General features: G+C 37.1%; 1 protein-coding gene across 4 annotated transcripts; it reads left to right on the top strand.

The window, feature by feature from the left end:
- Positions 1–1068: 1068 nt before the first annotated feature.
- Positions 1069–14912, top strand: LOC145913518 (uncharacterized). Of its 4 annotated transcripts, XM_083001216.1 has the most exons (37): positions 1069–1189; positions 1257–1406; positions 1467–1637; positions 1871–1969; positions 2207–2389; positions 2447–2527; positions 2580–2756; positions 2989–3099; positions 3297–3444; positions 3572–3741; positions 3898–4008; positions 4140–4319; positions 4387–4563; positions 4863–5438; positions 5492–5638; positions 5716–5880; positions 5958–6359; positions 6801–6908; positions 6995–7180; positions 7725–7859; positions 7961–8122; positions 8358–8753; positions 8820–8936; positions 9097–9276; positions 9483–9590; positions 9699–9818; positions 10029–10187; positions 10607–10756; positions 11118–11516; positions 11897–12013; positions 12345–12530; positions 12594–12701; positions 12782–12913; positions 13215–13346; positions 13420–13539; positions 13663–13857; positions 14694–14912. In XM_083001216.1, the coding sequence occupies exons 1-37, from the start codon at positions 1135–1137 to the stop codon at positions 14867–14869; spliced, it is 6489 nt and encodes a 2162-aa protein (XP_082857342.1). In that variant the 5' UTR covers positions 1069–1134; the 3' UTR covers positions 14870–14912. The 4 variants fall into 4 exon arrangements, with proteins under 4 accessions (XP_082857342.1, XP_082857343.1, XP_082857344.1 ...); XM_083001217.1 differs by lacking the exon at positions 6995–7180; XM_083001218.1 differs by lacking the exons at positions 6995–7180; positions 7725–7859; positions 7961–8122; positions 8358–8753; positions 8820–8936.
- The last annotated feature ends 1225 nt before the right edge of the window (positions 14913–16137 follow it).

Here is a 16137-nt window from a genome sequence, read left to right as displayed (position 1 = left end):
TTAAGAAACTTAAAATTGTGATAGATGCAATGCTGACTTTTTGCACATATGGCACACATAGGCCTTTTCAGACATTTATTGCATGCTAGTTAGCCTACTTTGTTGGATTTTTAGGTTTTGATTTGGTGGCAACGTGATATGATTGACCGTTTACTTGCGATTCGATCGTGATTTAGCTGTGTGACGAGGTCTTTAACAAACTATCTTTTTGATTTCAACAGAAGCATTAAAACATATTTCTGTTCATTCGTGTTTTTGTATCTTCAGTATAGCAACTGCTGTAAGCATTAACGGTAAACAGAACACTTGCAGGTTGCACAACACAATATTACTTTACTAAAGTGCGACTGCTTCTAGCGCGTAAATAACCTTATTCCACAAACCGCAATACGTGCAAGTACGTTGTCGATGATTCGTTTCGCAAATGCTTCGGGCAATCCTGAAATCTGCTTTAAATCTGCAAAACAAGGTTTCGGCTCCTGGTTATTAACGCAGCCATGTCTGCGTTATTTAGTGTATGTAGATACCAAGGCTTCATAGGTTAAAATGCTTAACTGGACATCAACGATGTGTCAGCTGCGTTCATTGGCGTTACGAAATTAAGTAATGGGTATTGCTGAATACTGCTCTTCTGGCAAACTTTATTTTTATCGACGTTTCGGCTGTTATGCAGCAGCCTTCATCAGGAGGTAAGAAATGTAATTACCTCTTGATGAAGGCTTCTGCATAACAGCCGAAACGTCGAGAAACGTCGATAAAAATAAAGTTTGCCAAAAGAGCAGTATTCAGCAATACCCATTACTTAATTTCGTATGCCTGGCAGCGTCAGTAACAATTTAAGTCATGCTTCTGAGTAAGAGACTGGCCCTTATTGTTATTAACATTGTCATGTTTAAAAGAAAACGTTTCGGCAAAAACTTATGTCATCATCAGTTTGAAAATGGTGGCATAAGGCATGGCATAAGTTTTTGCCAGTCTCTTTATAGGCCTACTCAGAATTATGGGGAAATCCGTGATTTGTGTTCCTAAGTCATGCTTATTTAATATATTTTCTACGTATTGTTTCATAGACAGCCTATTCCTTTTATAGTTTTCCCGATAACGTCTACTTAGGGTCGGTTCCCATCAAGTGCAATGATGGGTTTCAAAACCTTGTCATGCTGCCTCCTAATACTGGTTCAAGTGCATGGTAAGCTATCACGTGTAATCGAATGTCTACAAGTTCGGAATCACCAAGGCTTGTTGTTGATCGCTAGGTATTCAGGCTCAGCAATGCAACAGGATCATGGCCAGAGTGGAAGCGGGCAGAAACTGTAGGAAGGCTTGTACGACCACAGCCGATTGCAAGGGCGTGAGGAAAAGATGTCTCTGTGATGATTTCTGTGGTTGGTCGTGTTTTAATCCAAGTAAGTCGGAAATTTGGATTGCATTTATAAGATACTGACATGTAAATACAACTGATACAGACGCTACATGCAATGATCTCGAAGAGCCGCAGTTTGGTCGGATCAGTGGAGAACGAACTTACGGAAAAGAGGTGACGTATTCATGCAACCAAGGATATGTTTTGAGTGGCACGAGCACAAGAAGATGTTGGTCAGATAAGAATTGGTCTGGAAACGCCCCAACCTGCGTTGGTTAGTTGCTGTGTGAAAAAAGTAGTTTTTTATTGCGATTTTCTCCTGATAAAAAAAACAATCATTTTCTCGTAGCCTATTTCTTTTTTCTTTTTCAACTCCCCTTTTTAATTTAATATTCTTTTGTTGGTCACTTAGTGGCGATTTAAGCGATTGAATATTTGGCGCCCTTTCTTGCTTCAAGCAGAACTGCGAATGTCTTGCTTGTTAAAACTTTGTTGTTTCTGTTACAGCTGGATGCTTCCCCCCAAATGCCATAGGCTTGGCGTTTCCTAACGCACGAAAAAGTACATATCTTATTGGAGAAACCGTCAGTTACAGTTGTAGAATCGGTAAGCTCGCTTTCATACAGATATATTGCATTTTGTTGACAAATTTTTTTTGATACACCCCTTCATTGCCAGTGGATGAGAAAATGCATGTATGGAAAAAACTATTATTAGACCAAACTTTGTGTCAGTAAAAAAGAAGGCCTTATTGTGCAGTCTGCCTATTTTGTCCTAAATTTTCCTTGTTGACTTTTGAAGTTTATTTACAATTAAGTAAAAAATTAATGCTTTTTATTTTAGGATATTTCATCGCAGGCAGTGGTGTTGTAACATGTCGGAGAGGTGGATCGTGGGCATCTTCTGCATCTGGGTTCCGCTGCAAAAGAGTAAGCTGTGGAATTCCCCAAGAACTGGACAATGGATATTTTCTAACACCAGATGGGGTTGAGTTTGGGGCAAGAGCAAATTATTTCTGTAATAGAGGTAAAGCACTCATTAGGTTTTAAGGCAGTTTGTAAAGAAATTTATAACATTTTTTAGGGTACATATTTGTTGGAAATCAAATTCACAAAACTTGTGGGACTAAAGGAAATTGGTTGGGCTCTCACCCACTTTGTGACAGTAAGTGGTGCAAGTTTGTACAAAGATGGCCACTGCATTTTTATGTGTGTAGTTGTAAGATGCCCTGCACCTGGTGCACCTGTACATGGTGATGTTGACACTACCAAGTCTGATTTCACTTATAACAGTCAAATAACCTACACATGTGATCAAAGTTATAAAGTAGAAGGACAATCTACTGCCAGATGCAATGAAAATGGAAGTTGGGGTGAAGTGCCAACTTGTGTATGTAAGTAGCTTGTTGCTGACAAACACATATAAACCCTTTCAATTGGAAACAAAGCACTGTGGCTTTCATTAAAAGTATTAATGGTCTAACTGTGGACAAGGAAAACAAAGTTATCATCGTTACAATAGTACAAACTAACTGCATTTAATATTTTAGCAGTAAACATGAAATACAGAGAAAACAGCAAGGCTAAACAATATCTCTGTTTTAACTTAGAACTATATTTATTTAGTAAACAAGGATTGCAACTTTGAAGAATTCAACTTGCCATTGTGTGGATTTGTCAGTCCAAATTCTTTATGGGCAAGAAGCTTTTCAACAAATGTTCCAAACACAGCCAGAGGTATAGTTATCCAAATTAAACATTCTAAAGCTATCATACATTCTAAAGTCATTGTAGTTTGCTTTAGAAATGCTCTTTTTAGATGGGTGTAAAGTTGCTTGCTCTTGCAAAATGTGGTTTATTACTGTCAGAAACTTGTTGATGCAATAAAATGATGCCATGAACAGAAGGTTTAATTTTCAACGTGTTAAATATAGGTTACGTAGCACGAGTTACCTCTGCCAATGGCATTGCTCTGTTGGAATCACCTTTATTGGAGGCACAAAATCCACAGTGCCTAAAATTTCGGTACTTGGTGAAAACGATATCTAGAAAAGAAGATTTCAGTGTCAGGATTAAAACTGGGTATGTTTCTGCCAAATCCTTTTTTTCGTTATCAACTCATTCTCAGATTGCAAAAAAAAACTTGGTGGAAAATGTAATAATGTAAGTGATTCTGTTCATTCTTATAACACCTACAACCTATTCAAAGCCGGAATACAGTATGGACTTTACCAACCACGGTTGGCATCAAAAACCAATGGCTCAGCACAGATATTGTGATTCCAGCACAGACCAGAGTATTTGCCATACAGTTTGTTGCTTCACGATTCACTTCAGTTGATGTTGATGATGTGGAGATTACTACTGCAGATCAGTGCTGTAAAATGCAATAATTTTTATTGAAACAGACTAAAATCCTTTTGGCTATTCCCAACATTGTAATGCATAGATTTTGCGTTTTAGAATGATTTTCCTTATGTTTGGTGTGAATGTTAATCACTATTTTTGACCTGTATTTCATTGCATTGAATCTAGTTGACGATTGTGCATCAAATCCATGCAACAGCAATGGGATTTGTCTGAATCTTTTTGGTGGATTCCAATGCAATTGTTTTGCAAGATATCGTGGGCAACTTTGTGAATTGTGTAAGTGATTTATTTTGGACGTAGTTAGATATTTTGTTGGGTGCAAATGTATTGTTTTGCTTTATCTTCATGTAGACTTGTTGTTGTTTATATATTTTATTATTTTTATTCCAATAAATTTTATTTTGTAGTAAAAGCATGTGTCGTCCCTTCACCCCCACTTAATGGATTCGTTAATCCCAACCAAGGGACAGTTAATGTTGGTTCAAGTATACAATTTTCATGTCGGACAGGATACATATTATCTGGTGCATCATCTGCATCTTGTTTAACAACAACGGAATGGTCCAACACTACACCTACATGTTCAAGTATTGATAACTCTTGTGAAAATGAATAAATTTGTTTGATTATAAAATATTTTTTCATGTTCCCCAGTTATTTGTCCAAATCCAGTTTTGACCTCAAACTTAGTTGTCCGTCCGATCAAAGGTACATATGTGCAAGGTGACAGTGTTACATTTTCATGCACACAAGGAACAAGTATATCTGGTAGATCAAGGTTGGAATGTCTGGCTACAGGGAGGTGGTCTGATTCACAACCAACTTGTCAATGTAAGTTTCAGTGGTAAAGTCCATGCAAATATGTTTCGGTTTTGTTTGTCAACACTGAGAAGAGATTTATTGTAGTTTAAATAAATTAACACATTATTTTGTGGGTTTAACAAACGCTGTTGATTGGCAGCCACCAAATGTTTTCACATATGTTTGTGGACTTGCTTGATATATATGTGTGTTATGTTCGAAGTTGAAAATGTTTGTAAATATTGTTGATTTGAATCTTTAGCATTGTAGAAAAGTCATGGCAGTGAAATTGCTTTTAATTAAGCTTGACATAGGTGTTATCATTACAGCAGCCCCTGTGTCTGTTCCACAAGAACCAAGCAACTGCCCAGATGGATTCTTTAGGGCATCTCCTTATTGTTACAAAACAATTGATGTTGCATCGAGTTATATTGATGCTGTTGCTCATTGCAGACAATATGGGGCCACTCCCCCTGTTATCAAATCATCAAAAATGCGTTCAATTTTAATGAAGATTCTTAAACCGCGAGTTCATTATTTCTGGGTAGGAATTGACAAAACACCGGATGGGGTCATGCAATGGACGGATGGACAAACCTATGATGAAAACATTTTGAAACCATACAACCGTGCTAATTATGAAAATGGCCACGTTTTCCATATGTCTGCTAACAGTGGACGTTTATATTCATATGGGCATAGGAAAGTGGTGACTGTGTGTATGATGTTTGAAGAAAAAGTTCTGCCAATACAAGTTGAAGTTAACAGTGAGACAACAGGTTTACCTGGGGTATATTATCCTGTGTTTGGGAATATTGACCGTGATTATCCGATCTATGAGAGGAAAACTAACTCCACATCTACATACATCTATGCTGGTGGAAAGTCTATAAATGCACCCAGTAGTAGGTGAACATGTTGTACATGAGGTGGCACAATGGTAAAGTCTTCTTTGTAGATCAATTTTATTATGTTGGAGCATATCCACGCACCAGAACATACCATTGCACTGTGACACTAATTGTTGAATATTTGCATGACATCAAAGAAACTTGGGTACACATTCCAGGGCAAAGAAGGCTGCAGATTTCATTAAATGCTATTGGTAAGTTGTTGTTTTTTGTGAACTTAGGTTGTTGATATAATACACAATGATTTTGATGCATTTCATTTCAATGCTAGATTTTTGGGACGATTGGACCAGTTGGTCAAAATGTACAAACAATTGTGGTGAAAGTGGAAACAGATTAAGAAGAAGAACTTGCAGTAAAACACTTCCTTCATTTGTTTACTGTAGGGGGATAAACTCACAAACTCAAATTTGTCCAATTAAGGAATGTATTCAAAGTAAGTTGTTTGTGTTTTGGTTGTAAAACATTTGTTGGTTCAACATTAAATCACATTTATTGCAATTATGCCCTTAGGCTTTGGTGGGAAGATCTACAGTCTGCATACTCAAGGAAAAGTAACTTTTGCAGTGGCCAAAAAGAAATGTGAAGATTTGGGTGGAATTCTTGCAATGATAAAAACAAGAGAAATCCAAAACAGTGTTGCTCCTATGGTGCAAAATTATTATCGAAATAATCCAACATCTATAGATCAGATTTTTATTGGAATGACTGGGACTGACAGACGTAACTGGATATGGCTCGATCGATCTCCTGTTAATGCTCATGGGACACACCCTGCACTCTATTCTAACTGGAATGTGAGAGAACCAAATGATGCTGGGTATGCTGAGGATTGTGGTTCAATGTTTGTAACCAATCAAAAGTGGAATGACGTCCCCTGCACTTATCTTGCTTTCTATTTGTGTGAGAAAGTGGGTAAGTTTGTTTCTAATTTCACCCAATTTGTTGAAACAGTAGAAGTGAACTTTACACCATGGACTTTTGTGTTAAAGTTTGTGGTGAATGTAAGTGTTTCATGTTCACTACCTCAGTCCCATGAAGAAATACCAGGTGTAGCCACAGCAGGACAATATTTTTTAAAAATTTGAATATTTGCCAAAGCTAATCCAAACTTTATGGTTAGACTGCATTTATTTGACCATTTAATTATATTGTGACATCATAACTCTAATAAATTGGGTTGAAGTGTGATGTCATTGTAGAAAGGTTGCAGAACACTGGATTGGTTAGAAACAATTAATAACTGATGCTCCCAGGCATATTATCAGTACAAAATACTTTTCTAGCAATAATGCAAGAGGTTATTTCTGGAATATTCTATGTTTGGAGTAAAATGAAATTGTTTTAACTTATTAGATCCATGTCATAGCAAACCTTGCATGAATGAAGGGGAGTGTGAAGTAGTTGGAAGCGATTACAACTGCAATTGTTTAAACGGTTACACTGGAAGGAATTGTGAAACTGGTAGGAAGAGTCAGGGTTTCAACTGAGTTTTATTTTTTTTCTGAAGGAGACTTGAAGGAGGAGATAAACTTTAATATTTTTTGCAGGGATGTTTTGCAATCGACCGATGCTCAGCTCGGCAATTGTAGAAAGTCCACTTGAGGCTGTAACAAAAAAAAAGTTTTTCATTAACGATGAAATTATTTACAAATTGTTGTTTGACAATGGTGAGGTCCGCAATAGAGTAAAACTTACATGTAGAAGCGATGGAACTTGGGATACTTTAAGTTTAGGTAAGAGTTCAACAAATGTTTGTTAATATCCTGTGGAGATGTAACAACATGGGTTCGGTCATAAATTTACTTATTGTTTGTAAAAATCACACTCTTCAGTTGTATTTTTTCTGTGTCTCTGCGCTTAATTCCAGTTGTAAATCCATGACAAGGTTTCTCAACGTTGGTCTATTCTAGGGGGTTGGGGGGTACAGAAGTAATCTTTACTGATCATGTGATATATAAGCCATTTGAGTGTTTGTAGATCACAGACCCTTGATCATACATAAATTTACAAGTGTTTGATTATAAAAATCCTGTTTCCATTCATCTATGACAAAGTTGCTTAAATCAGGCATTTGAGATCCACTTGTCTACGAGAATGCATGATTCTAAGCTCCATTGTTTAAACTTGATTTAAACACATTGAGTGTATGATTTATGGTCTACATTCATATATGGACAAATCAGGAAATCAGTCAAATCCCCATATTCCTTTGAATCACTAACACTGAAAATTAAACCTGTTGGATTTCGTTATTTTCGGGAATACTTTTATACACAGGTTTAGGTGAAAGTGTTTGTAATGCCAGCATTTGTTTGAATGATGGAGTTTGCCAAGAAAATGGAAATTCATATTTGTGCAATTGTGGTGATGGTTTTACTGGGAGAAACTGTGAATTTGTGCAGCAATTTACTGGTAGGTGTTGAGTTTAGCCAGCTGATGAAATCTGTGAAAAAACTTTCACTTGATGACACTCTTTTTCTAATCTATGAGTGAAAATAAAATGTTCAATGCAGGGTGGAGTGATTGGTCGTCATGGGCAAGTTGTCCAACTTCCTGTGGATTTGGTGGAGAAATAAGAAGAAATAGAACTTGTCGGAATCCTCAAGCTGGCTCAACTGAATGTCCCGGTGTAAGACTTCAGAGGAAAGTTTGCATAAAACCACCGTGTAGGCTTGGTGAGCATTTATACAGCTTCTAACTCAGATATAATAGTTTATGAAAGCCCATATTGTATCATAATGTAGAATATTGTTCATTATTTTCATTCACTTTGCTTTATTTCGTTCAGTCAGTTGAGAATTTCCTCCTTTCTTGTGTTTATTTACTTGAGAAACAACCATAGTATATTATTTCCACTGTAAAAATAGGTTTTGATTAAAAAAAATTTTTCTTTTTATTTTCAATTTTCAGTTCATGGCAACAAAGTGTACACAGTCCATTTTGATAAGATGCGAACTCACGAGCAAGCGACAGAAGTTTGCACAAACAAGATGGGGAGACTGGCTATGATAAAAAGCAGTGAAATCCAAGAAATTATTGCTAGGGAAGTTGCCAAACATTATGCTCTCACCAATAACAGAGTGAATTTATTTTTCGGACTCAACCGTGTGGACAGCAGATATTGGCAGTGGCTTGATACTACTCGTGTTGACACACAAAACAGACAAAGTAGTTATCAAAACTGGCGTTCAGGTGAACCAAATGATGCTGGTCAGGAAGAAGACTGTGGTAGCATGTTTTCAGACAAAATGGACTGGAACGACCTTGCTTGTACAAATTTGGGCTATTATATCTGTGAAGTAAATGGTATGATTTGATGTCAACCCAATTTCTGTTTCTGAGATCAAATATATTTATTGCATGTTTTTAAAGCTGCTGATGATCCATGCTTCAGCAATCCTTGCCAAAATGATGGAAAATGTCAAGCAGATGGGAATAATTATATTTGTGAATGCTCATCTGGTTTCACCGGCAATGATTGTGATCAAGGTAACTTACAAATGTTCATTTATTATACGTTTGCTCTTAAAATATTTTAAAACAATCGGTATGTTTGCAAAGAATTTCAGAGCAGTTATTTGGGCTGGATTGTTTGTCTTGGAAATATATATAGCTTCAAATCATGTTCTTACTTAAAATTATATTGTAGAAAGTTTTTGTCGAGCTCCAAACCTTACATTGGCTGAGGTTGAAAGCCCTGCAGATGCAGTTGGAAAATCAAGATTCCTTGTTGGTGATTCTGTTGTTTATCGAATGCTGTTTAATGATAGAAGTGTGAGAAACTACATTAAGTTTACTTGCACAACCGATGGGTGGATAAGTCAGAATGGTAAGGAATCTGTTACAACACAAACACAATATTTGGGCTGTGTGTATAAGACAATGAAGTTTGGTTCTGACCAAGTCATAAGTTGCAAACTTGACATTGTTCAGGTGGCAGTTAAAGTTTATTACACAACCAACCAAAATTGAGTGTTCAACACAGACCCATTAGTTTATTCCAAACTATATTAGATTAATTGAATGATTCAACAGAACCATGTCGAAGTTCACCTTGTGGTAATGGTGGAAGTTGTAAGAACAGTGGGACAAAGTATGTTTGTACTTGTGCATCTGGCTTTACTGGAATAAACTGCCAGGATGGTGAGCGTTCTATAAACTCCATTTGCAAGTTTTTATAACCCAAGCTACTTTTACTTAAGGCATTTGCTGTAAGTTTTACAAAACTACAACCAATTAAATTATTTTAAGTTATTGATCCGTGTGCAAGCGAACCGTGCCTGAATGGAGGAGTGTGTGAAGTTAGAGGTGGAACATTCCATTGTTCCTGTCCTGCAGGATATACTGAAGAAAACTGTAGACTTCAAATTTGTAAGGATTTCCTTGCTTTGATAGTTTATTGTTAATTGACATTCATTTTATCTGCATATGTTAGACCAGTTTATGTTAGACCCAACTTCTTAAACTAGCCAGAAATCTATTCAGTAGACAATGCCATTTTAAAGTGATTGTGTACAGCAGCAATTTTAAATATTGTTAATGAAACTTTTTTATTACACTAAATTTATTGGTCTTAACCAGCTTGGAATGGGTGGTCGGTGTGGTCAGGCTGTCGAGCAACATGTGGAAACAACGTATCAAGTTCAAGACTTCGAACTTGTAATGGGGGATCACCTGGTGGTATCGGTTGTCCTGGCAACACAATGCAAACAAAATCGTGTAATTTGGATCCATGCCCAGGTAACAACTTGATTCAATAAAATTAGGTGGGGTTTTTGTGGAAGGAATAAGTGATAGTTATCTGAACATACTATAAATAATATTGAGTTGTATGTTTAACATTTATTTATATATATTTGCCTGTGTTTGCAGGCATTTTCAGTATTGCTTATCAAAAAAATGTAGACAACTCTGGATTATTCATAACATTTTCTGCTAAATCTGTTACAGACTCCCTGTTAGCCAGAGGGGCAACAGGCGAGTCAAAGAAAACAATCTTTCATTAATAGTCAACTGCCATAAAATCAGGTGTCGACATGTTCTGCTTGCTGCCATCATTAACGAGAAGTTGTTCTATCCTAACGTTGTCGCGACTTCTTTGTTGTATCCAGATTAACTATGTTTATGGTTGAACTTCTACATGAAATTATGTGTTGTAGAGTGGAGTGAGTGGTCATCTTACTCGCGATGTTCCATCTCCTGTGGTTCTGGTGGAATGAAAACCAGAACTCGAACTTGTAACGCTGAGGTTGGATGTCCAGGAAATGGGGAAGAAACTTTAGTTTGTAACTTGCAACCATGTGTGATTGGTAAGAGGCATGGTTTACATCAAATAATTTATACCTTTTGGTTGTGTGACCCCTCTTGTTAAAGTACTTCCCACTTACCTTCTTTGTTCATTTTAACCATATAAAGTGCATAAAACCATGATTGGGTACAAGAAAAGAAATGTGAAGTGATGGAATGTATAAGCTAAAATGTTTTTCAACTTTCATATCCAACGAATGGCGTTCCAAATTTGTCATGTATGCCCTGTGATGTAAACTCTGCATGTTAGGTCACTAGAAACTGATGTCTTTCCATCATTGTCGTTGTTGTAGGAATGTCATAAGACATGGTTTATTTGTGGAGCTATATTTTAATTTAGAAAAGTAAGTTCTTTTTATTTAGTTCATGGAAACAAAGCTTACACAATCCACACAGACCAGCAGTTGAATTACAATGCTGCCACAGAGGCTTGTGGTGTAATGGGTGGCACTTTGGCAATGTTAAAGAATTCACTCATCCAAGGAAAGGTTTATTCTGAAGTTCGAAAGCATCACATTCGCACAAACTCCAGAATATCATTCTACCTTGGAATGACCGGCGCAACCATAACAAGATGGAAGTGGGTTGACGGCTCTGTGGTTAACAGTCAGTATCAGAACCCTACCTTGTTCCACAACTGGGACTCAACGGAACCAAATGATTATTCTGGGAGTGAGGATTGTGGGGTTTTGCTTTCCTTCATTGGGAAATGGAATGACGTTAATTGCAACTCTCAATTTTATTACATCTGTGAAGTTGATGGTGGGAAAAATGTTTTACCAAGATGTGAAATTAGGCTGTTAAAGATTTGTCACATTCTAAAATTAGCAACTATTTGCAACAACTTTAAGTATGAAATCCCATGTGGTTTGTCTTTTGATGTTGTTTGACACAGTAAATTCATTTCACCTGCTTTATAGGCATCAGCGGTATCGCTACCTGTTTATTTCAATAAAATAAAAAATAAATAAATATTAAACAACATTGTAAGACAAATGACTTGAAATTTTGTTGTTACAAGTTGTCTGTTATCAATTTTTTTGTCAGCCATAAAGTTATTATAAGATTCTCACAGTTTAAACTTGCATCCCAACAATTAGTTTTTATATGTAATAATTTTTGTGCAATGAATTTGTATCCAGTTGCAACTGAGCCTTGCTTCAGTAACCCATGTGTGAATGAAGGCAACTGTGTGGCAAATGGGACAACATACAGTTGTATATGTCAACCTGGTTACATAGGTCTTAATTGTGAGACTGGTGAGTATATTGTATTTGTATTCAATTTCAGTGTACATGTACTCCTTACTCAACTTTAACGGAAAATGTTGTTGTGTATTGTATTAATGAAGTTATTTCACGAGTGACTGTTTTTTTGTCATGCGCTGACACTAACTGTTGCTCCTCTAATGTCTCACTTTAAATTAACTGGTAAACTTATGATCAACTTTGTTGTTGATGTAAGTTATTGTTGTGACTTACTTGGAATATGTTCCACTCACACATATCTAAACCTGTTTACCGTAACATCGATAAGGATCCAGATTCGCAATAAATAACTTTTTATTATAACTAATATTTAATATTCCAGACACTGCTTGTGGTTCACGTAATGTAACTGGAGAAATAGAAAGTCCAAGCAATGCCGCTGACAAAACAAGATTTCTGATCAACGAAAGAATAATTTATCGACTATTGTTTAATGATGGTACAGTAAGAAACAGGATTATGTTAAACTGTACTGAGGATGGATGGCAATCACACAGACTTGAAGTTGGTAAGTTCCGTTAAACATTAAACTATTGTCAAGTCTCTCTCTGAGCATTAATTAAAACTTTAGGTGAATGCCAAAGTTTGCCATGCCTGAATGGAGGCAGGTGTCAAAGTACAAGGGATGGGTACGCTTGCCATTGTCAGCCAAACTATCTCGGGACTAATTGTGAATTTAGTAAGTTCATTTTCTGTAGTTCATAGTGGCAATGAGCATGTTGATAAATATGCAAATTATCATTGTTTTGTCATAAACAGTCATCGACTATTGTGTAAGCGAACCATGTGCTAACAATGCAAGATGTGAAAGTGTGGGTGATGATTATCTTTGCATGTGTGCTGATCAGTTCACTGGAAGAAATTGTGATGTTTCACTTCAAGCCAGAAATGGTGAGACAGGATAGTTTTGTTTTAATTTCTAATCCTTGTTTTTAATTAAATTGTTTAGTCACACTGTTTCCAACCTGTTTTGAGGAGACCAAACTTTAAAAATTCTATTTTGCAAAATTCCCGTGACCCAAGCATTGAAATCATGCAGTGATTTCGACATAATAAACGATATAAGAATTGCAAACATTAGTATTAACCAAACATAATTTTTTTTAAATATACTTGCAACAAGGGACTTCAAAAACACTTTTCAGATAACCCAACATCGAGTTGACACATAATGTTAAACATTGTTTTGTAGTAATCGTTGATCCATGTGCAAGTGGGCCATGTTCAAATGGAGGTCGTTGTGAAATAGTGGGGAATTCCTACACATGTTCTTGTCCATCAGAATTTACTGGTGCAATATGCGACATTGATGTTCAGCCACCAGGTGGGGCTACACTTTTAATCAAGCCACATGTTCTGTAACTCATTTAAGTACAACTGCTGTGTAACTTCAACAGATCCTTGTACCAGTCAGCCATGTAATAACAATGGAAATTGTGAAGCTGTTGGTGACATGTTTAACTGCACGTGTGTAGATGGATTCCATGGGGAAACTTGTGATGAAATAGTTGAAAATGGTGAGAGTGACAGAGCATATACTAGTGGATTATTTAAACTTTTACAAGAAAATTACCACATTCTGCCAAAAATAAAACTTTCAATCATGTTGTTTTTTACCTAAAACCAAATATTTTTTTCAGAGCCAGAAAATGCACAGACTTGCAAAAATATCACAAAACCTCAAAATGGGTCAATGCTACTTTCTGATACAAGTCTTGTATTTGGTACTGGAATTGTGTTTGAATGTGACGAAGGTTTTGTAATTGACGGAACGGCTGTAACGATTTGCAATGAAACCTTGCAATGGGACCCTCCTAATCTACCAAGATGCCGAGGTTTCAGCATTTTTTATGCATAGTTTCAAACCAACTCCACATGTTAGGTGTTTTTTTCTCTATTTCTGAAATTGTGGTTGTCAAGTTATGTTTATTATTGAAAACAAACAGTCCAACTTGTTCCACACATGTGCACCTATTCAAATAATGATTATTCATATAGAGAATACACATAACAAACAACATATCTACTGAAAGAACATGTGACAAACAAGTCTTAAACTTTCTTGGTTGCGACTCTTGACATCATTTATTAAATCTTGCACCTCCCACTCCTCATAAACATCTTTTACATTTTTAATATCAATCATCATTGGGAGGAACAGGTCTGTTCTTTTTAAACCACGTGTTTTTGTGGATGAAAATGCACATTGCAATTCGGCTGCACAGTTGAGTTTGTTCTGTGCTTTTGTCTCCGGACTTTCGTAAACAAAATGACCATTATCGCGTCTCAGCCACCATTGTAACTAAATTGAAGAGGAGCTGTTGACGGCTAAATCTTTGGTTAAGTTCACCGTAGGGTTTCTGCACACAGAAAATACTAATCATGGATAGATCTCTGATTGGTTACTAGATGGGTGTTATACTTTTGCACTCCCCCACCTTGTCAACTTTCCACGCCCCCCTAGGGCCCCCAGTTTTAGAACCCCTGCACTAGCTGAACAGGATGAGTGACAGCTTATACAAGTTGCCACATGCACAAAATCAATCATCCAGTTAAAGTAGAATTTACAAATTTAATTGTAGATGAAAGTTAACAGCTGTTGTGTAAAGCATGCATCCTGGGCCTCCAGTATTGCCCAAATTTCACCCATGCATAATTCTTGTTGATGCAGAGTTGGGATGTAAAGTAGATGATATTACTGATGACGTAACAATCATCGATGCTCTGAATGGAGTCACGTTTCAAGTCGGAACCACATTTAATGCTACTTGTAATAATAACCGGGATGTTTTATTTCAAGTCGAATGTGTGGCAGACCAACGATGGCAGCCAAACGGATGTACATAACTTCGACCATCGTGATATATTGCTTGTTCAATAAACCGCATTCAAACAAACTTGATATTTCTATAATTTGCGAGGGTTTATGTAAGTTATACCCGCTCAGTTATAATAAGCTCTTAACCCTTTTAAGTGCGGTTACTGGGAAGACCGAAAACTAATGGTTGTTGAACTGAACCAGCGAACTTATTTTGATCCAACCAGCATGGCTCGCTTCTGCGCAGTGTGACAGTGGGTAAGTCGTGTATATTTGGTGGCGGATGGAGCAGAACTTCGCTGGTGATCTGGCCGTCGTTTCCTTGTCTGCTAGCCGGGATCGCCGAGGGTTTCACTGGACTTTGTCTCGATCTGAAATAGAGTTACGCCAGTACCTGGCAGATTTGGTCATTCGAGAAAAGGAATGTTGTGCCGTCGCGAGGACCTTTTCGTTTCGGGATTACAAAAACTTGTGGGTGGGACCCAGCCTTTACGACAGAAATTCCTTACTTTTGAGAAAAGCAATGGTGTTCGTGGGTTCCCTAGTTTGGCATGGGCCCCGGTGCGCCCTCTCGTTCGGCCTGCTTGCGGCGACCCATGACCGTTTACAGGTGCTGAATCGACTGTTCGGTGGTTGGCGCCGGAGCTGCCGTGTATCTTTACAATTCCAGTTACTTCCGGTCAGTAAATTCACATGTGCGGCCGCAAGTGAGACAATTTAGAACATTTCAATCCAATCCATAATTCGCATGTGTTTACATGTGAGGTTTGGTAATTTTTATTGACTCAAAAATGTGGTAAAATAAACAAACATCTAAAAATAGGCGAAATTCTCTTGAACAGCAGCCGTTTCCGATGGAAATAAACTGAAAAGATTTAAGTGTGCTGGAATCCATTCCATTGCATGCAATGTGGGACGATCCACACCTAAAACAACTTTAAACTATATGCGAAGCAATTGTCTTTTAATGTTTATCATTTATCTAATGCAATGTGACAAACTGAAAAAAAGCGCACACCAAAAACCCTTCGCATTTGTCTGTTCTCCATAGTGGATTGACAGCGAAGCGAATTCAATACACCTCCTTCGAACGGATTGAGCGCTTCGTCGCTCTTGCGCAAAAACGGGAGGAGCGATCGCTTCAATTGCTCATGTAAAAGAGCTTCGTCACTTCAAACATTGCTAAAAGAGAATTAGAGGGATGTTCTAAAAATGGATATATTCTCACTTGAAATGGGTTTTGCGCCACCATCAGAAATAAATTGTTGCGTCACGCGTGCGTTCGCTAAAAATTGAC

Source organism: Ascidia mentula, chromosome 9 (assembly GCF_947561715.1).
Source record: "Ascidia mentula chromosome 9, kaAscMent1.1, whole genome shotgun sequence".
In the NCBI taxonomy this organism is placed as follows: Eukaryota; Metazoa; Chordata; class Ascidiacea; order Phlebobranchia; family Ascidiidae; genus Ascidia; species Ascidia mentula.
This window is presented reverse-complemented; position numbering and strand designations above follow the sequence as displayed.

Coding starts and splice junctions, on each gene's coding strand:
- LOC145913518 (XM_083001216.1), top strand. CDS start 1,135: ATGATGGGTTTCAAAACCTTGTCATGCTGCCTCCTAATACTGGTTCAA. Junction 6,909..6,994: donor TGGAAGGAATTGTGAAACTG/GTAGGAAGAGTC, acceptor TATTTTTTGCAG/GGATGTTTTGCAATCGACCG. Junction 8,937..9,096: donor CGGCAATGATTGTGATCAAG/GTAACTTACAAA, acceptor ATTATATTGTAG/AAAGTTTTTGTCGAGCTCCA.